Genomic DNA, 22,528 nt, shown 5'->3' with positions numbered 1-22,528 from the left:
GATGAAAGAATAGTTTTCACAAAATTTAGCTAGACGAGTTTTAGAGCGAGTGATTCTCCCGGTTTGAATATCATTGTAGATTTGCTCGACGGGATGGTCTTTAGCAATTGTTGCTCGAACTCATGAAAGCTTTCGCTTGGATCTTCGTTGAACATCTTCTTCATCTTGTTCTTTTTCTTGGCCTTCCTCATTGTTGGCGTTGTCGTTCTCTTGCCGTGGTGGAGAAGGAGGTTGTTGACGTTCATCTTGATGCACTTCCTCGTTTCCTTCATCTTGGTGTGTCCCACTTGTGGATGCTTCCGTATCAACTCTTGGTTCACCTTGTCGTGAAGTAGAAGCTTCCACTTGGATAGACGAGGTACTCTCCTTCACTTCCGTTGGACGAACCTTGCCAATAGACAAGTCTTGGATTGCTTCCGAAGGATCTTTGTCTCCTACATCAATTGGCAATTGCTCTACTTGCGAGCCGTTAGATTCATCAAACTTCACATCTACCGTCTCTTCAACCTTTCGGGTGAAATTGTTGTAGACATGGTAAGTGTGAGAGTTTGAGCCATAACCTAGTAGGAAACCTTCATGAGACTTAGGAGCAAATTTAGAACAACGATGCTTATCAAGAATGTAGCACTTTGAGCCGAATACTCGAAAGTATCCAACTTGGGGTTTCTTACCGGTGAGTAGCTCGTATGTCGTCTTGCCGAGTAGCTTGTGAAGATACAAGCGATTTGTTGCATGACAAGCTGTCTTAACCGCTTCTGCCCAAAAGTGCTTCGGTGTCTTGTACTCATCAAGCATCGTTCTCGCCATTTCGATGAGCGTCCGATTCTTCCTCTCAACAACTCCATTTTGTTGAGGTGTGTACGTAGCCGAGAACTCGTGTGAAATCCCTTCTTTGTCAAGAAACGTGTCCACATTTGCGTTCTTGAACTCCGTTCCGTTGTCACTGCGAACCTTCTTGATCTTCACTTCAAACTGATTTTGGGCCTTCCTAGCGAAGTTTTTGAAGATCTTCTGAACCTGCGATTTATCATCAAGAAAGAACACCCACGTAAATCTTGAAAAATCATCAACTATAACTAGACCAAAAGAATTTCCACCGAGACTCTTGTAAGAGTTGGGACCAAAGAGATCCATGTGAAGTAGCTCGAGTGGCCTCTTTGTGGTCATGATGTTCTTCACGGGATGCCTTCCTCTAACCTGTTTACCTGCCTGACAAGCACTGCATAGTCTATCCTTATCAAATATGACATCATTAACTCCAAGGATATGATTTCCGTTAATAAGCTTGTCAAGGTTTCTCATGCCAACGTGACCTAGTCGTCGATGCCATAGCCAGCCTTTTGAGGATTTAGCAATGAAGCAAGTTTTAGTTGAGCCTTTTTAGTGAAATCAACAATGTGTAGATCACCTCTACTTATGCCGGTAAAGACCATTTTATGATTGTCTCGACGAAACACTTGGCAATCTACTTCAGTAAATAGGACATTGAAACTCAAATCAGCAAGTCTAGATACTGAAAGTAAGTTGTACCCAAGAGATTCAACGAGCATGACATTTTGTATGGAGCTATCATGTGATATGGCCACCTTACCTAGGCCAACCACCTTACCCTTTGAGTTGTCACCGAAAGTGACATACTTTCGAGGACTATCATTATCAGCAAGCTCACGAAACATGTCTTTATCTCCGGTCATGTGATTGGTACATCCACTATCAAGAACCCATTCCTTTCCTCCTGACATATATCACCGAAGATTTGCCATAAGACCAAAATGTCTCATTGCATCATCAAGATCGAAGTCACTATCATCATCCTCATCATAGTATCCATGTTCAACATCATCATGTGGTGGATCAAATCCTAGAGAGGGTGATTCGTTAGAGTGAGTTTGACAATGATCTTGTCTATGAATTTTTATAGCTTCGGAAATAATGTCACTAATAATACCAACATTTCCTTTGGCACGCATAAGGTTTGTAAGCTCAAATAGACGATCACCAAACATAGGATCACTAGTATTCATTTTACTCAAAGCAATAGACTTATGGAGAATTTCATCCAGATTTTTCAATGAATAATCTGGAAATCGTTCCTCAAGAAATTTCCATATAGTGTAGGCACACTCAAGAGTAGGCAAACATCCAATCAAGTTTCTAGGCAATCCCCTAATGATAAGTTCGGCAATTCTAAGATTCCTAACCATGTCAATTGACTCATCATGGGTTGGATGCATAGGGTCAACATAAGGTGCACACGGGCTAGAAATGTACTTGTTCAAATGATATTGATAGAAAATTACAAGCATCTCAATTTTCCACTCATGAAAATACTCTCCACCAAGAATAGGCACTCTATGTCTAAGACTCCCCAAAGTAGACTCATCCATCACTAGCATCACACATAATTTCAAAGGTAAATTCCAATCAGGTGGCTGGACAATAGGTGCAGTGATCAAAGCTTTCTTAAGTATTTCAAATGCTTCTACACAATCATCATCAAAGACAAAAGGAATATCTTTTTGCAATAAATTAGTCAAAGGCCTAGAGATTTTAGAAAAGTCCTTAATGAACCTCCTATAAAAACCGGCATGACCAAGGAAACTTCTTATACCTTTTATGTCCTTGGGACATGGCATATTTTCAATAGCACCAACTTTAGCTTTATCAACTTCAATACCTCTCTCGGAGATTTTGTGCCCCAAAACAATGCCTTCATTCACCATAAAGTGGCACTTTTCCCAATTCAAGACGATACTAGTGTCTTCGCATCTCTGCAAAACTCGATCAAGGTTGCTCAAACAATCATCAAAAGAGGATCCATAAACAGAGAAATCATCCATGAATACCTCACAAATCTTTTCACAAAAATCAGAGAATATAGCCATCATGCATCTTTGAAAGGTAGCACGTGCATTACATAAACCAAAAGGCATATGTCTATAAGAAAAAGTACCGAAAGGGCAAGTAAAAGTAGTTTTAGATTGATCCCCCGCTGACACGGGTATTTGAGAGAAGCCAGAATAACCATCTACAAAGCAGAAATGTGTGTGTTTGGATAGTCTTTCTAGCATTTTATCAATAAAAGGTAAAGGGTAATGATCTTTCTTAGTAGCTTTATTTAATTTACGGAAATCAATTACCATCCTATAACCTGTAATAATTCTTTGCGGGATCAATTCATCTTTATCATTAGGAACGACAGTAATACCTCCCTTTTTAGGAACACAATGGACAGGGCTTACCCAATCACTGTCAGCAACGGGATAAATTATACCTGCCTCAAGGAGCTTTAATATCTCCTTTCTTACCGCTTCTTCCATCTTGGGATTCAGTTGTCGCTGAGGATCTCTAACTGGTTTGGCATCTTTCTCCACTATAATTTTGTGTTGGCATAACATGGGACTAATGCCCTTAAGATCATCCAGAGTATATCCAATAGTAGCTCGGTGCTTCTTCAGAGTTTTCAATAACCTTTCTTCTTCTTGCTCTGAAAGGTTAGCACTAATAATAACAGGATATATTTTCTTCTCATCAAGATACGCATACTTAAGATTATCAGGTAATGGTTTGAGTTCAAACACGGGATCACCCTTGGGTGGAGGGGCATCCCCAAGAATTTCAACGGGAAGGTTATGTTTCAGCATAGGTTCCTGTTTAAGGAACATTTCATCTATTTCCCTTCTTTACTTCATAAACATTTCATTTTCATGGTCTAACAAATATTGTTCTAATGGATCAGTAGGAGGTACAGCAATGGAAGCAAGACCAATAATATTATCCTTACTAGGTGATTCTCTTGTAGAACCTTGAGAAGATGTGTCTAGAGGGGGGTCATTAGACACTAAGTACCAAAGTTGCAGTTTTTAAGCTTTTCTTAAAGTTTAAGTGGAGTTTAGGCACAAGTTCAACATTCACAACACATATCAAGCAAGCATGCAAAGAGTATATGAGCAGCGGAAAGTAAAGCATGCAACTTGCAAGAATGTAAAGGGAAGGGTTTGGAGGATTCAAACGCAATTGGAGACACGGATTTTTTTGGCGTGGTTCCGATAGGTGGTGCTATCGTACATCGACGTTGATGGAGACTTCAACCCACGAAGGGTAACGGTTGCGCGAGTCCACAGAGGGCTCCACCCATGAAGGGTCCACGAAGAAGCAACCTTGTCTATCCCACCATGGCCGTCGCCCACGAAGGACTTGCCTCACTAGCGGTAGATCTTCACGAAGTAGGCGATCTCCTTGCCCTTACAAAATCCCTGGTTCAACTCCACAATCTTGTCGGAGGCTCCCAAGTGACACCTAGCCAATCTAGGAGACACCACTCTCCAAGAAGTAACAAATGGTGTGTTGATGATGAACTCCTTTCTCTTGTGATTCAAATGATAGTCTCCCCAACACTGAACTCTCTCTCATAGGATTTGGATCTGGTGGAAAGAGGATTTGAGTGGAAAGCAACTTGGGAAGGCTAGAGATCAAGATTCATATGGTAGGAATGGAATATCTTGGCCTCAACACATGAGTAGGTAGTTCTCTCTCAGAAATAGGATGCTGGAAGTGTAGGTTCGTTCTGATGGCTCTCTCCACGTATGATGAGGAGGTGGAGGGGTGTATATAGCCTCCACACAAAATCTAACCGTTACACACAATTTACCAAACTCAGTGGGACCGAATTGAGAAACTCGGTCGGACCAATTCAGCAAATCTAGTGACCGTTAGGATTTTCGGTGGGACCGAAATGCAACTCGGTAGGACCGATATGGTTAGGGTTAGGGCATAACGTAATCTTGGTGAGACCGATTACACAAACTCGGTAGGGCCGATTTTGGTAATTAGCTAACCAGAGAGTTGGTCAGGCAAACTCGGTTGGACCGATTATCAAACTCGGTGGGACCGATTTTGGTAATGAGTCAACCAGAAAGTTTGCATTGTAATCTCGGTAGTACCGATTGCTCAAACTCGGTGAGACCGATTTTGATAATGGACATACACAGAGAGATTACAATCCCATCTCGGTGAGACCGAGATCCCTATCGGTGAGACCGATTTGCATAGGATTTGTGGCAATGGCTAAGACATCCAAACTCGGTGGCGCCGGATAGAAAGAATCAGTGGAGACGAGATTGACTTTAGGTTTAGGACATATGTGTGGAAGTGGGAAATTAGTTGAGGGGTTTGGAGCATATCACTAAGCACATGAAGCAAGAGGCTCATTAAGCAACACCTCATACCTCCTTGATAGTATTGGCTTTTCCTATAGACTCAATGTGATCCGGGATCACTAAAATAGAAAATGAAGAGTCTTGATCTTGAAGCTTGAGCCAATCCTTTGTCCTTAGCATCTTGAAGGAGTTCCCACATCCTTTAGTCCATGCCACTCCATTGTTGAACTTATCTGAAATATACTAGATAAAAGTGTTAGTCCAACAAAAGATATGTTGACATTAATTACCAAAACCACCTAGGGAGCACTTGTGCTTTCATTCTCTATCACGAGGTTGTCTACGAGACTTAGCAAAATTAAACTCATGAGACATACCCTCTAAGCCAATTGTAACAGTATCCTTTTCACAATCAATCATAGCCTTAACCGTGTTCAAGAAGGGTCTACCGAAAATAATGGGACAAAAATCATCTTGTGGGGAACCAAGAACAAGAAAATCAGCAGGGTATTTAACCTTCCCACACAAGACTTCAACATCTCTAACTAGCCCAACTGGTTTAGTGGTATCCCTATTAGCAAGCTTAATAGTAACATCAATGTCTTCTAATTCGACGGGTGCAATTTCATGCATAATTTCTTTATATAAATCATAGGGTATTGCACTAGCACTAGCACCCATATCACATAAGCCATGATAACAATGATCACCTATTTTAACAGAAATAACAAGCATGCCTACGACAGGTCTATGTATCTTAGTATCTGGTCTAGCAATATTAGCAGTCTCACCACAGAAATAAATAACATGCCCATCTAAATCATCATCCAAGAGATCTTTAACCATAGCAATACTAGGTTCAACTTTGATTTGCTCAGGAGTTGTATAAGTCCTAGTATTACTCTTACGAACAAGAGTTGAAGTTTTAGCATGATCCTTTATCCTAACAGGAAAAGGAGGTTTCTCAACATAAGTAGTAGGAACAATAGGATCACTATAGCTGATAGTCTTTTCTTCAACTATAATAGGTGCAACTACTTGCACTTCAACGGGAGGATTATATTTAAACCATTTCTCCTTAGGGAGATCAACGTGAGTAGAAAAAGATTCACAGAAAGAAGCTACTATCTCAGAGTCAAGTCCATATTTAGCGCTAAATCCGCGAAAAGCATCGATATCCATAAAAGATTTAACACAATCGAATTTAGGTGTCATACCCAACTCCTTACTATCGTCGGAACCCCAATCTTCAGAGTTGCGTTTAATTCTTTCCAATAAGTCCCATTTTAAATCAATAGTCTTCACCATATAAGAATCAGCAAAGGAAGTATCGAGCAGGTTGCGATCATTGAGAGAAAGCCGAGCATAAAATTTTTGAATAATCATTTCCCGGGAGAGCTCATGATTGGGGCATGAATATAACATTGAATTAAGCCTCCCCCAAGCTTGAGCGATGCTTTCTCCTTCACGAGGCCAGAAATTATATATGTAATTACGATCATGATGAACAAGATGCATAGGATAGAACTTCTGGTGAAATTCCAACTTCAATCGTTTATAATTCCAAGATCCAGTATCATCACATAGCCTATACCATGTCAATGCATCTCCCTTCAAAGATAAAGGGAAGACCTTCCTTTTGACAACATCATCGGGAATACCTGCAAGCTTAAATAATACACAAACTTCATCCACAAAGATAAGGTGTAAATCGGGATGCATGGTTCCATCTCCTGCAAATGGATTAGCTAGCAGTTTCTCTATCATACCCAAAGGAATCTCAAAGTAAATATTCTCAGTAGGTTCAATAGGTTCAGGAGCAACTCATTGCTCTTCTGGTCGGGGTGAAGATACCCCGAACAAGCCCCTCAAAGGATTAGTTTCCATAGTGACAAGTAATAGAAAATTTCAGCACACTATATAAAATTTTCCTTACCAAGTTCCACTCACCAAAAGCGCTACACTCCCCGGCAACGGCGCCAGAAAAGAGTCTTGATGACCCGCAAGTGTAGGGGATCTATCATAGTCCTTTCGATAAGTAAGGGTGTCGAACCCAACGAGGAGTAGAAGGAAATGATAAGCGGTTTTCAGTAAGGTTTTCTCTGCAAGCACTGAAATTGTAGGTAATAGATAGTTTTGTGATAAGATAAATTGTAACGAGTAACAAGCAATGAAAGTAAATAAAGTGCAGCAAGGTGGCCCAATCCTTTATGTAGCAAAGGATAAGCCTGGACAATTTCTTATAATGAGGAAGGAGCTCCCGAGGACACATGGGAATTATCGTCAAGCTAGTTTTCATCACGTTCATATGATTCGCATTCAGTACTTTGATAATTTGATATGTGGGTGGACCGGTGCTTGGGTACTACCCTTACTTGGACAAGCATCCCACTTATGATTAACCCCTATTGCAAGCGTCCACAACTACAAAATAATTATTAAGGTAAACCTAACCACAGCATTAAACATATGGATCCAAATCAGCCCCTAACGAAGCAACGCATAAACTAGGGTTTAAGCTTCTGTCACTCTAGCAACCCATCATCTACTTATTACTTCCCAATCCCTTCCTCTAGGCCCAAATAATGGTGAAGTGTCATGTAGTCGACGTTGACATAACACCACTAGAGGAAAAGACAACATACATCTCATCAAAATATCGAACGAATACCAAATTCACATGACTACTAATAGCAAGACTTCACCCATGTCCTCAGGAACGAATGTAACTACTCACAAAGCATATTCATCTTCATAATCAGAGGAGTAATAATATGCATTAAGGATCTGAACATATGATCTTCCACCAAGTAAACCAATTAGCATCAACTACAAGGAGTAATCAACACTACTAGCAACCCACAGGTACCAATTTGTGGTTTTGATACAAGATTGGATACAAGAGATGAACTAGGGTTTTGAGAGGAGATGGTGCTGGTGAAGATGTTGATGGAGATTGACCCCCTCCCGGTGAGAGGATCATTGGTGATGATGATGGTGATGATTTCCCCCTCCCGGAGGGAAGTGTCCCCGGCCGAACAGCTCTGCAGGAGCTCTAGATTGGTTCCGCCAAGGTTCCGCCTCGTGGCGGCGGAGTTTCGTCCCGTAAGCTTGCCCACGATTTTTCCAGGGTAAAAGCCCTCATATAGCAGAAGATGGACACCAGGGGGCCTCCAGGGGCCCCAGGAGATAGGGGCGCGCCCAGTAGGGGTGGGCGCGCCCCCACCCTCCTGGCCAGGGTGTGGGACCCCTGATGTATTTCTTCCGCTTAATAATTCTTATTAATTCCAAAAACATGTTTCGTGGAGTTTCAAGATTTTTGGAGCAGTGCAGAATAGGTTTCCAATGTTTGCTCCTTCTCCAGCCAGAATTCCAGCTGCCGACATTCCCCTCTTCATGGTAAACCTTGTAAAATAAGGGAGAATAGCCATAAGTATTGAGATATAATGTGTAATAACACCCCATAATGCAATAAAGATTGATATAAAAGCATGATGCAAAATGGACGTATCACTCTACAAGGCGGCCACGAGGCAGGAGGTCGCGCCCAGGGGGGTAGGCGCGCCCCCACCCTCATGGACCCCTCGTAGCTCCACCGACGTACTTCTTTCGCATATATATATACTCTTATACCCTAGTAACATCAAGGGGGGCCACGAAACCACTTTTCCACCGCCGCAACCTTCTGTACCCGTGAGATCCCATCTTGGGGCCTTTTCCGGTGATCTGGCGGAGGGGGAATCGATCACAGAGGGCTTCTACATCAACACCATTGCCCCTCCGATGAAGCGTGGGTAGTTTAACACACACCTTCGGGTCCATAGTTATTAGCTAGATGGCTTCTTCTCTCTCTTTGATTCTCAATACAAAGTTATCTTCGATGTTCTTGGAGATCTATTCGATGTAAATCTCTTTTGCAGTGTGTTTACCGAGATCCGATGAATTGTGGATTTATGAACTTGATTATCTATGAATATTATTTGGTTCTTCTCTGAATTCTTATATGCATGATTTGATATCTTTGCAAGTCTCTTCGAATTATCGGTTTAGTTTGGCCTACTAGATTGATCTTTCTTGTAATGGGAGAAGTGCTTAGCTTTGGGTTCAATCTTGCGGTGTCCTTTCCTAGTGACAGTAGGGGCAGCAAGGCATGTATTGTATTGTTGCCATCGAGGATAAAAATATGGGGTTTATATCATATTGCTTGAGTTTATCCCTCTACATCATGTCATCTTGCTTAATGCGTTATTCCATTCTTATGAACTTAATACTCTAGATGCATGCTAGATAGTGGTCGATCTGTGGAGTAATAGTAGTAGATCCAGAATCGTTTCAGTCTACTTGACACGGACGTGATGCCTATATTCATGATCATTGCCTTAGATGTCTTCATAATTATGCACTTTTCTATCAATTGCTTGGCAGTAATTTGTTCACCCATCGTAATACATGCGACCTTGAGAGAAGCCACTAGTGAAACCTATGGCCCCCGGTTCTCTTTCCTATTATATTACATATCTTTTACATTATATCGCATCTCTTTTACTATTTTGCAATCTTTACTTTCCAATCTATACAACAAAAATACCAAAAATATTTACTTTACTATCTTTATTAGATCTCACTTTTGCGAGTGACCGTGAAGGGATTGACTACCCCTTTATCGTGTTGGTTGCAAGGTTCTTGATTGTTTGTGCAATTATGGCCTCGCCTCTGTCCTGTCTCCTTTGTTCTATCGGGAAGCGACCGAAGGAAGAAGACCCAGTGGGAGGAGAGAGATGGATAAGGTGGGCCCCACCCGTCAGTGGCCCAGCCGGCCCGCTGACGTGGATAAGTGAAAATGCATTTCACTAAGTACATTTTCTGTTAACGAAAGCGTACTTTAGTTCTGTTTCAGAAGGGAATACGCTTCTCTGCTCCAAAGTCGTATTACTGAAAATGCGCATTTTGTTTTATCAGTCAGGGGCTGGTTTGTGAAGATTCTTTTTACAGATTAGTCCGTGGACTTCAATCTTCCGTATCTCCGCGTCCGTAACTCTGAATCAGGTGATTCCAAAGCCCATGTATTTGTCTCACCGAGCCCGTTCTACATTTTCACTATATTGTCACATACTGGAAATGACCATTTTTCCCTTGCCCTTATTTAGCCCCCTCCAGGAGAGAAGCTTTTCTGGCAAGTCTTTCTGCGGCTTCACCACACTTCTTTCCTGGAGTATTCTTCATCCCCAGGCAAGCCACGACAACCATTTGCATGATAGCCTTGCAGTAGCAATGGTTTGCCACTTGAATATTTAAATAAGGTGTGCGTGTTAATATTTTCATGAATGATTTCTGTGCTCATGAATCCATGCTTATCTTTATGTTATGATCATTTTGCATCTGTTAGTTAAATGATTACTTGCTAATGTTATGTTCATGCTCTATCCTGGTAATTATTTCTGATGCTAGTGGTCATGCTATGCTTATATACCTGTGTTGTTCATGATCATCGTTATGCCATGGTCATTCGCACCTGGTGGAATAAATGCTTTATCGTCGGTGGTGCTATGATCTCTATGTTAATGGTTCTGCTTACCATTCATGCTCATTTTGGTATCATGTTCATGTGCATTGTTATTTCATCATGCTATTTTATTGTTATGACTCGGCTCGTTACTTTTCTAGTTTAACAGGACTTTAATCGAACTTGAACACCTGTTGGCTGAGTCATAGTGCCATCAAATAGAGCTGACGAGTGCAGTCGGATTTGCCTATATGGGAAGGCCTTAATGCAGTCTATTTGTCATGCCTCTCGCCGGTGCCTCCAACTAGGGAAGGTTATGTGCGCGCGCTACCCTGATCAGGTAGGCGGTCATAAGCCTTGTGTGCCAAGTTTGGTTTGAGCGCTCTTGTCCCCGTTTGGGACCGTTTGTTTTGTTTTGCCACGATGGTGGTCGTTTGATGTCCGGAGTGGCATCTGGGGCCACCCATGACTTAGCCCAAAGGGGAGTTTGTCAGAGTGGCCGGGAGAGTGTCATGCAATAGATTGGTTTTGTCGGAACGCTGTTGGTCCACCCTAATGGGAGCATGAGGTCTTGGGTTCCGTGGTGTGGGTACAGTGTACTAACCTCTGCAGAGTGTATAATCTATCGATAGCCGCGCCCATGGATATGGGCCCAGTTTGTAGTAGGTCAAACTATGGGTCAACAATAATAATAATTTGAATAATAAACAACCTTGGTTCGATGAGGAAAGAAGTTGGTTGATCTTTATGTGGCTAGGAAAGGATCCTAAGGGTATCATTGATACCGAAGTGGTTGATATTTGTGGTGTTATGCGATAATTACGGGTAAAGATCAAGCTCCTTGTGGTCATGTAATGATTACTATGATATTGTTAATACCAAGCTTGATATGATCCTGAGGTGATCGTGTGATGTCGACGATGGTAAGTGGTACATGTGGTGGTTACGACGTAACCCCGAACAGAGTAAGTTAAATCATGATAGTTTAAACATGATGCATGCTAGTATCATCATGTTCATATGTGCATGCCATGCTTATAATGTTCTAGTGGTATCATGTTCATCATTGCTTTAACCTGTAATTGCCATGCTGTTGTTTTGTCTTGATTGCTTTGGTTGCTCTGAGGTTGCAAGCACATTCAAAGTACTTACCTGACGTGTCATGCCAGTTTGCAGGTCTTGCCGTGTTTGCTTGATTGCCGAGGATCCTGAGTTTGCAAGCTAGGATACGCGTTCCAGCCAGAGTCCCTGCGGAGTGGAGTCCATCACTGTCTTCGTTGTTCCGCTGCTAGAAGTTGTTCTGCTGCCTCGAGTTATTCTGCTGCTAGCATAGAGCAACCTGAGTAGGCGTAGTATCGCCATGCCGATGTAATTTGTTCTGATATAGAAACCATTGTATCCATATCATTTGTAATAAGAGCTGATTTGTTCTATGCCAAGCAGTGTCGTATTCCAGAAGACTTGGTCTCTGGGCTGGAATACGGGGTGTTCCGATTCCTCTGAGCCGGGGTGCCACACGCATGCCGCTCGAGAGGCCTCTAGCTCCCTGCATTGAACCTTCGTCGCTCTGCCTGTCCAGCCTATTTAAATCCAACCAACAACTTCCCAAACCCTATCTCTTTCACCCATTCTCCTACCGTCTAAGCGCCTATCGCATCCACCATCCGTCGTCTACTAGTTCGCTGGAGAAGCATGGTGTGAAGCAAGGTCATGTACTGCAAAATGTTGACGCAGAAGTGTCGCGGTTGATGCAGAAGCGTTGCGGAGGAGGTCCATGCCACAGACCTCTAGCAGTGTCAGACCCACATTGTGACGAACCAACCTTTGCACTCTAGGGCTAAGCTCGGAGAAGGAAGAAGACGACCCGATGGCCTTGGTAGAGGTTTGTAGGAGGAGGCGATGGTCATCGACGATGCGCCGTTGTCCAGTTTTAGCATGTTGCTGCTGTAGCAGCAGTACAACCTTGCGCTCCGAGCTACTGGAGCACCGCGCGTCGTTCGCTCTTCTGGAGGCCGAGCGCATGGATGCCGCTACCATTGTTGTGCTTGTTGCTACGCCCGGACGTCGTTGGCGTGAACCTTGTGGTGCTCACATCCGTGTAGAACGCCCGCATGCTTCCCCACAAGCACTGCCATTTCTGCATCAATGAGGCGCGGCTCGCGTGGCTCTTCAAGGAGCACAAGGCTGAGGACGACGAGGCGCCAGAGCAGCACGATACCGGCGGTCCCGACAACTATATGTTCACACCGACCTCCAACGACGACGAGGCCGGCGGCCCCGACGTGGCTCATCGACCTCACTCCGACATAGAGTAGTAGATTATGATTTTTAGTTGCATTTTCCTTTATTTTAGGGATTTTTTTTGTGTAAACACTAATTGAAATGTCAGTGAAAAATAAATCAATGTGTACGGTCTTTTAGGGCACATGGATGCACCCTTGTCCCTCTGGACTCAATGGCGGCGATGCTTTGCGTTGGTTTTCCTCTTGGGGGCGTTGTCGTGAAACTTAGGTGTTTAGGACGTAGTGTGGCGCTGTATTATGCTCTTCCAATATACTCTTTCGCTAGCAATATCGCTTGCGTTCTGTGTGATCCATTTATCTTGGGATCGGGTTATACGAGGGTTACCCCACCATCTTGGTTGTTGTTTTTTATATAAAGCGGTGCGAAAGCCTGTTTCGAGATGCGGTTGCATGGCGGGCGGCCAACCAAACATGTGCGCGTCCCGCACATCATGCCCTAAAATACCAATGTTTGTTCGAAAATGAGACTCAAATCCTCACACACACACATCAATTACCATACAAATTCTAGGCGATCACAAGCCAGTAGTACAACTTGCATAGAGTAGCTGCTCATATCGTCGACGCAGGCTATCATGGGTTTACACGGCGCGCGGGCCCGTCGCCCACTGTAGCAGTCACCTCACGATACTAGCTGGCATTGCCCTGGCCCATGGCCTGCGGAGTAGTTGCGGTCACTGTGCAGATGCGGTGCGCTCATCGATCGATCCGCCCCCTTTCTCTCTCTCTCTCTCCGGCGACGTCTGACATCCATCCACGAGGCAGAGGGGCGAAGGACGCGGTCACGTGAGGCGACGACCCATCGGGTCGGAGCGGACGCGTACCTATGCTGTATGGCAGCCGGCGAGCGTCGTATCGGCGCTCGGCAGCGCGACGGCGTCCCATCGCGGTGCGCGCACCCGGCGTACGTGACTACGTACCCGCGCGCATGCACGGCGCGCGCGCACTGGCCACCGGAGATCGATCGCTCTGGATGGCAACCGAGGCGGGCGCGCGCACTGGCACGGCAGCACCAGTGGTGGAGTAAATAGTTGAGTAGCAGCAGAAGCAGCATGGCAGCATCGCTTGCGTGGGCTTGCCACTTGACAGGGAGCAGGGTGCGCTAGGCTCGCGGCCGGGGGAGCTATAGCTCCTGTTGGCGCGCGTCAGCGAGCCTAGCTTTTCGGGCACCAGTAAAGGCGTGGCACCAGCCGCCGGTCGACACGTCCGCTCGGCGCCTGCCTCGGCCGGCCGCATCCCGGCCTCGGGCCTGCCGCCCCCCTGGGTCGCGCACCGCACGCACGTACGGCGTCGATCTCACCCCACGCACGCACGCACGCACCGACGTACATCGACCTCGCCGGTGACTTGCGAGAATTTTTACCCAGCAGTCAGGCAGGGTGACGCTGACTACTCGTGCATGGGCGCGCGAGAGAAGGAAGGAAGGAAGGAAGGAACGTTTTGCGTGTGTGTGTGCGCCTGCCTGCCTGGACGACTGAGACCTAGCTAGCTAGCTGGTCTGGTAGTGGTGGTGGTGTCTAGATATGGTAGTAGTAGTACCCTAGTTAAGCTAGTACGTAGCTAGGGCCGAGGGCGAGAGCGAGAGGCGAGATCCAATCTGCACCGCACGAAAGGGAAAGGGAAAGGGAAAGATTCTTGCCCTGCCCCGCCCGTCTTCCTCTTCTCGGCCAAGCTAGCTATAGCCCACCACCACCACAGGCGCCCCGGCACTGCTGCAACCCTGCTGCCCAGGCCCCTCGAAAAGAAATCTAGGACAAGCAAGGGAGCTGCTAGGCGCTAGCTGCTTACTTAGCCTTGGTTGAGAGCAACGAATCGAGCCAGATTTCACGCCTTCCTAGCTCGCCCCTAGCAGACACACATCGTGTCAGCTTTCACGTTGCTGGTTGGGAGGCGAGGTGAGGAGGGTGAGAGGTTCAGGGGGAAGAGATCAGTGGTCTCGGAGATGGGTCGCGGCAAGGTGGTGCTGCAGCGGATCGAGAACAAGATCAGCCGCCAGGTGACGTTCGCCAAGCGCCGCAACGGCCTGCTCAAGAAGGCCTACGAGCTCTCCCTCCTCTGCGACGCCGAGGTCGCGCTCGTCCTCTTCTCCCACGCCGGCCGCCTCTACCAGTTCTCCTCCTCATCCAAGTAATTACCCGTCCCGATCTCCCCCCGAACCCCGTAGTCCCGTACCATGTCGATCCTTCCATTTCCTTCTCTCTCTGATTTGCCGCCGCGTCGATCCTTTTGATATGCTCTCCCCGCTGAAACAAATTTTCCAGGCGCGACGTTCGATCTGAATTTTCTTGCGTGTTTGGGCGTCCGTGCATGAACTAATGGGGGGCTGGGTCCGTACGTTCTTTTCCTGTTTTTTGCTGTTCTATTGGCCACTGTGTCAAAAGAGGCAAACAAAAGAAAAATTGATGAGCTCACCCGCAGCAGCAGATCGATGGACATACTATGTAGTACTATAAGTATGTCATGCGTATGTTTGTCTCATTCACCGTAGAGGATAAAAGGGGGGATTTTAAATCGCAAAAACGAAGAAGAAAAGTGGTTTTCATTTTATGTGCGCCTGACCACTCCTGTATTGAGGATACATGTATGCACATAATTAGAGCTTTAATTAACTGATATTTAATTTGCACCAATTTGGCATGCATGCTTTGGGTGAAACTCATATATGCACTTAAATTGTTTCTACAAATTATCTAGCCTGTCTTATGTTTTGGGTAGTAGATGACCCACATCTGAGAATTAATTTTAATTATGTACTTTTACATACTTTCCTGCAGACCCAAGTTCAGTGTAATTTTTTCTCAAAACAAAAGTTCCGTCTAATTAATTTGACACCTTTAAGGTGAACCGTTGAATTAAGCTTGTTTAATGTATTTGTCAAAGAATTAAGAAAGAATACTGCTTTCAGTTACCTGAAATGCATTAAGTTTTAAGTCAAAGTACCGAATAATACTATTGAACATAATGAAACAGTTAAGTACTTTAATTCAACTGTGGCCTTACATGATGTGACAGGGCAACTGCTGCATCATATGTACTATGTACGAAAGAAGTGCCATGTCTACTTCCTAGGAGCAAAAGAAAACAAGTTAACCTAGTTAATGTTATGCTCGTACGTAATTATTTAAGCAGCTCTGTGGGTAGCATTTCCTAATGATTTCAGAACTTCATGTATGTTCGAGTCAAATATAGTTTGGTTATCTGTCAAAATTGTAAAGCCATTGATTTTCCTCAATAACTTTATAAAACCACTGATACATGAAATGTGAAATCAGACCAAGTAAAACTTCATGCTAATATTTTGTAGGGCCAATCATGATTACTACTCCCTCCGTCCTAAAATATGTGACGAAGGGAGTACATTCAGCTATATACAAACATGCCACTGATGGCTAGCTTAAACTTTGTAGCAATTTTGGCTAAATTGCCCTTTTAGTGAAAATTCACGATGTGCATTCTTACGGTAGTCGCTAAAGAAACATTCAAACAGCAGCGTAGTTCCCCGAAAAGTTTAAATGGTCAAAGTAAACTTTTTTTATATAAAAGATTTTTTGGGGGTACTTGGTCAAGTCTTCACTAGATTGTGATGTTTACACAACTTTCATGGCAGGTTTCAAAAGTGATAATCGCCAAAATGAGTTTCAAAAGATTTTCCATAATAGTTCAATTTTTTAATGCCAATTATCGAATTTTTTCATGTAAATAGTGATATTTAGTTTCTAACCACCCTTCCCGCCCCGGTGACTTCGAATTTGTGTTATTTACCAATGTGTGTACTTGCATAACTTAATCTCGAATTTTGAACTCCTCGCAGCATGCTTAAGACCCTCGAGAGGTACCAGAGGTACATTTTTGCTTCCCAAGATGCTGCCGTGCCAACTAGAGATGAGATGCAGGTTTGAGGCTTTTATTCCCAATGTGCATATTATGCAAATGCTACAATTTTTCCTCAGATACAACATGTTTCATTTTTTAACTAGCAGGTTATCGCAAAGTTTAGCTTTCCTTCATAGAACAATGTACAAGCATTCCTAATTTATAATGCTCTAAATAACATATTTACATTGATGTTGTGAAGCAATAATTTAAAATATATTACCTAGTTCACTCATGATTGCTAAAAAGTATTTCTCTGCTGGTTCACTTGTTTATCCGTGTTTGGAACATGGAATTTACTGCTTGTCATGTAGGCAGTGAACTATTTGTTTGACTTTTTTTTGATGTAAAATTACTGCCTTGCGAACATGCCCAGATGGCTTGAGAAGCAAAATATAAACCTCGGACAATTTTTAGCAGTTTCTAATATTATATGGGAATGTAAGTTCATGGCAATTAGAATCTTGGGAAGTACAACTAATGAGCACTCGCGCAATGCATTTCATGCATATGCCCGGCACAATTATGTGGCTATCTATGTGAAATACAACATCAAGTGCCTGGGGACTCATGTTTGTTAAATTATTTGCTTAGGTGTAATGCATGTTGCGGTTAGTTATAAGTTAGACTAACAACTTGGTTGGCCATAGCATGCAGTATTGTAGCAGATAGCAGCTTCAGATTGGTTAGCCATGCCATATACCTTTTTTTTAGAGAAAGGAGGAGAACCCCAGCTTCTGCATCATTGTGGTGCACACAACCAAAGTGTCATATACCTGCTGATGAGTTTATTATAACTGTGGAATGTATTCAAATTCACAAAGACAACATTGCTATATGTTATATGGTATAAATGTGGTAGTTGTTTATTAAACATGCATATGAGTAAAATGTTCGATTTATGTTTAGTAGAGCCTAAAGCATGGTTCGCCTTCTTCGTGGCCACAGTCATATTTTCCCAAATGAGATGTCCAAGAGGATAGATTTGGACTTACTAGACCCTTACCTGTTCATGCGAGAATTTATTGTTGATGTGGATTCACACGGAGAGTATTGCTGGTATGTAATTCCTGAGGATTCACGGAACAATTTAATCATAATCTTAATTGCTAGGACTTGTACTATTTCTATTAGAAGACACACCAAGCAACGACTATATAAACTCAACATGAGCAATCAAGTAGTGGTCTAAAAGATCTTATCTTATATTAGTTTACTGAGGGAGTAATCCATAGCAAGGTGCAAACAAGAGATCAGTGATAAGATGACTGGTTTCCTTAACGGCAGATTCTTGCTTAGGATAAAGTATCCAAGTGCTAGAAGGTGTGAGAGAGTGACAATATGATTCATCTGATCTCTTGATGTTGTCCAGAAAGGGAGTTGCGGTTGGGTTCATCCTTTCTTTTTCCTGGTAAACTAATCTTACAGCATATTGAAAAACAAAGGGCTCCTGTGCATAACAAGGATATCGAAGATACAAAAGTTTCACTTGAATTTTGCTAGAATTTTTCGATGATCTGGTATTCCAAGTTTGTCTAGGTTGTCTCCAAGGTGATATTTTGAACATCAATTTCCCTTTTCATTTTACTACTGAACATGTTGATTCAAATAAAACATGTTTATCGAATTATGTTTAGCAGTAATTCAAATTTCTGTGTCAAATGTCATTAATTTTCTTTTTATTGATGATCAGATTAAAAATGCATGCCGATTATTTTTGAAAGACCTACTACGTGACTTAGATGAAGTTGTAATCTACTAAGTATTCCTAGATTTTATGGTCGGAGTTGTTATATACTACCTCTTGAACCATATAATGTAGGTTGTCTTCCTCGTGATACTTTGACCATCAATTTCCGTAATAATATGATGATTCAAATGTAAATTTCGGTGTCACGTGTTTGTAAATTTCTTTTTATTGATGATCAAACTAAAAATGTTTGCTGGACACAAATTGGAAACGACAATCTACAATGTGACTGAGGAGAAGTATTTGATTATGGAGTAACTTAACATTTTCTTTAGCTTTAATTTTTGGACAAAAAGGCTTTTTTCTTAAATTTACTTGATTTAGCATTTTTTCCATATCTCCTTTACACTAACTGCAGAACAACTATCTGGAGTATATGGAGCTGAAGGCAAGAGTTGAGGTTTTACAACACTCACAAAGGTGATGTTTTTATATTCCTCTCAGATAATTGCTCCCTTGAGCAGGTTATGGCAACATTTGCTTTTTTTTAGAAAATGAGGAAAAACCCCGCCTCTGCATCTCTTGATGCACACAACCATTATGGCAACATTTGCTATGTTTGGTGAAGTAATTATTGTTGGTGGTTTGCTAAAGTAAGTACTGTTGATGGTGCCACAGGAATCTCCTGGGCGAGGATTTGGCTCCACTGAGTACAACGGAGCTTGATCAGCTTGAGAGTCAAGTAGGCAAGACCTTGAGACAAATAAGGTCAAGAAAGGTAAACTACATAGCAAGAAAAAAAGTTCAGGGTACAAGTGGAAACTAGGTTAATCTGCTTTGCTTGCTGCTAGTTTCACTAACTCTAGTGCGCATGACTTCACCTGCACTTCACAGACTCAAGTACTGCTGGATGAAATGTGCGACCTGAAGAGAAAGGTACATATGTCACTCAAATACTTTCCATTTATGTTGCTAAATGATGGATGGTGTCCCCTTCTGTAACTTCAAGCACAATCTTCTTTGGCAGGAACAAATATTAGAGGATGCAAACATGACCCTGAAAAGAAAGGTAACATGACCCAAATCATTTTTCCTAGCTAGAAAGGTCTGCATTTGTACGCACGTAGCTAGGGAGGGACCATCGTCAAGGAGAAGTTGTCTCATTTCACTTGGGCCAGTGACAAGTGATTGGAAAGTTGATGATGCCACAAGCCCACAGGTAGTTAGTTATAGTAGGCAGGGGACCCTGGTTGGCACCACAGTATAAACACAGGAGGCTTTCAGGTACCACCAATTGCAGCTACCTGCCGTGGTTACGTGTGTTTGTGCACTGCAAGCATTCCTCTTCTTCCTGGCTTTCAGAAAACCACTGCTCTTCTTATTTTTGCCCTCTGCTGAAAATGGCTTCATCCATTGGTGTATGTAATGCTCTTGATCACTCCCGTTTCACTTCAGCTTGGCGAGATCGAGCTGGAGGCGACACCTGATCCCCCGCAGCAGCAGCAGCAGATGTGGCAGGGCGACCGGGGCGTGCCGCCTCACACGCCTCCGCAGCCAGAGCACTTCTTCCAGGCCCTAGAATGCTATCCTTCTCTACAGCCAGTGTAAGAGCTAGCGCTTCTATCTCTTTTTACCTTTTGCTGCTGCTAAACTCATGACACAGAGACTAATGATCACCGGCGTTTGTCTCTGCAGATTTCGTGGCATGGATGTGAACCAGCCGCCGCCTGCATGGATGGTATAGCTACGCACCCGCATGATCTGTCTACTGTTCCAGTCGATCAACAAGATGCACCGCTTGGCACGAGCGATTATCTATCTCAAAAACAATCAACAACAAGATGCGTTGCCTGCCTATGTGTCCTGCATCTCCAATAGGCTCCTATATATATATCAACTCGGCTGCTTTTGTGTTTCCTTTTCAAGTGCTTGCCGGACTTCTTTTAAGTAATGTGTACAGGGATTGTCTTATTTGTTATTAGCAAGTGTTATATTGCTCGTTTTGCTTAGAAAAGGAGAGAACGGTTTTCCTTTTGGGATTTGATTTACAACAGGGTAATAAACCTTCCCGATGCATGTATGGCACGCTCATGCTCCCTCAACATCTTCTCTCACGGACTCTTGGGCCGCGACAAAGTGAGCTCTCTTTCTATTTTCAGGGTTTTAAATTGTCTTCACAAATGTTGACCATGTGGGGTAGATGCCATCTGCAAGGTAGTGGCCCTTATCATACTGTTATCATACTGATGACCATTGAATTCAAAGTTGCAAGGTGAAGCCTCACAAAAAATAAGCCTTACGAAAAAGGTCTTTGGATGACATTGAGATTATTGTGAGATCTTGCATTCGGAAGTAACATTGCCAAAGACATATATCTTGAGAGGCAACAATTTTGAGTATGAGTATGATGATTGGATCAAGCCAATGTGTGGCAATTCTTGAATCTCTAGTGCATGCAACTGATACTCCGAAGCATCCCAGGAAACACTCTCGCTGCACCAATTTCCATCAGCCTTGTCGTGTCATTTGCATTGGGTGCTTGTAGATACTCTTCTCAGAAGTTCTCAATCATAACATTCACAAATCTCTTCATAAAAATAATAAACATAACGTTGGAGATGTGAACATATTCATCAACCAAGTCACCCGGGATTCTATATACCAGCACATACATTGTCATGGACCGTATGCCGTATATCACACACACCTTGATCTGGCTAACTGTTTCTGTTGCACTCCCTAATAGCAAACAGTTCATCGGAGCGAACTGTATGTCGTATATCACACACACATTGATATGGCTGATCGTTTCTGTTGTTCTGCCTCATCGCAAACAGTTCGAATGGATTAACAGTGTGCCCTGCATTGCACACGCAACTAAAATCTGAACCGTGTTTGATGGCTCCGCCATCGCAAACTTTTTGCACCTTTTTTGACGGTTTTTTTACACCACCGTTTGCGATTAATGCATCGCACACAGTTTCGTTAAAAGGTCTCTGATCATAGTGTCGCATTAGCAGTATCCTGCAGTAGTGACCCTCTTACTCGGGTTTAACCTTTTGTCACTCTCGCAACCCAATATAAGTGAATTATGAATGTATTGCAACACCCTACAGTGGTAATCCCACACGCTTGCGCGACACGGAGGGCACCATAGGACAGCACCATTAATAACGTACAACTCATATCAATCACACCATACCACAATTAACCAGTAGGACAAAAACTATCTACTCAAACATTATAGGATGGCAACACATCATTGGATAATAATATGTGGCATAAAGCATGTTTAAGTAGATATTACAACGGGAATAGAGAGGTTACACCACTGCATAGAGGGGGGGGGGGAGAGTTGGTGATGACGGCGGCGAAGTTGTTGAGATTGTTGTCATGATGGTTCCTCGGGTGGTGCTCCGGCACCACTGGAAGAGAGGGGAGAGATCCCCCTCCTTCCTCTTCTACCTTGCCCCCCCCTAGATGGGAGCAGGGTTTCCCCTCTGGTCCTTGGCCGCCATGGCTCCCAAAGGGTAGGAGCCCCTCCGAGATTGGATCTCTCACTGTTTTCCTTCTGTTTTGCGTCTCTGTTTCTGGCCAAAAAGCTTTTCTTAAATATTGAGAGATCCTCCGATTGGGCTGAAATTTTAACATGATTTTTTTTCAATATAATCTTCCTTGAGGATGAGAAGGGATCCAACCGACTTGCGAGGTGGCCACAAGGCAACACCACACGCCCTAGGGGTGGGGCGCACTCTGTTGCCTTGTGGAGGTTGTGGGCCTCCATTTGCGTTGATTCTTCCTCCCAAAAACCACATGTATTCCAAAAAAATCTTCGTAAAATTTTATCGTGCTAGGACTTCGTTTGATATGGATTTTCTGCAAAACAAAAAACATGCAAAAAACAGGAACCGGGCACTGGATTAATATGTTAGTCCAAGAAAATCATATAAATTGTTGCCAAAAGTATGCGAAAGTTGTAGAATATTGGCATGAAACAATC

The 22,528-nt window shown here is 43.4% G+C and overlaps 1 protein-coding gene across 1 annotated transcript; it reads left to right on the top strand.

Moving 5' to 3' along the window:
* The first annotated feature begins 14,507 nt into the window (after nt 1–14,507).
* Nucleotides 14,508–20,630, top strand: LOC123113351 (MADS-box transcription factor 34). Its single transcript, XM_044534566.1, has 8 exons — nt 14,508–15,092; nt 16,777–16,858; nt 18,947–19,008; nt 19,207–19,306; nt 19,423–19,464; nt 19,556–19,597; nt 19,984–20,132; nt 20,224–20,630. The coding sequence occupies exons 1-8, from the start codon at nt 14,908–14,910 to the stop codon at nt 20,270–20,272; spliced, it is 711 nt and encodes a 236-aa protein (XP_044390501.1). The 5' UTR covers nt 14,508–14,907; the 3' UTR covers nt 20,273–20,630.
* Nucleotides 20,631–22,528: the final 1,898 nt, after the last annotated feature.

The sequence above is a fragment of the Triticum aestivum genome, chromosome 5B, assembly GCF_018294505.1.
Source record: "Triticum aestivum cultivar Chinese Spring chromosome 5B, IWGSC CS RefSeq v2.1, whole genome shotgun sequence".
Classification (NCBI taxonomy): Eukaryota; Viridiplantae; Streptophyta; class Magnoliopsida; order Poales; family Poaceae; genus Triticum; species Triticum aestivum.
Note: the sequence above shows the minus strand (reverse complement) of the source record. Positions and strands in the feature narration are given on the sequence as shown.

Coding starts and splice junctions, on each gene's coding strand:
- LOC123113351 (XM_044534566.1), top strand. CDS start 14,908: ATGGGTCGCGGCAAGGTGGTGCTGCAGCGGATCGAGAACAAGATCAGC. Junction 16,859..18,946: donor CAACTAGAGATGAGATGCAG/GTTTGAGGCTTT, acceptor CACTAACTGCAG/AACAACTATCTGGAGTATAT. Junction 19,598..19,983: donor ACATGACCCTGAAAAGAAAG/GTAACATGACCC, acceptor GTTTCACTTCAG/CTTGGCGAGATCGAGCTGGA.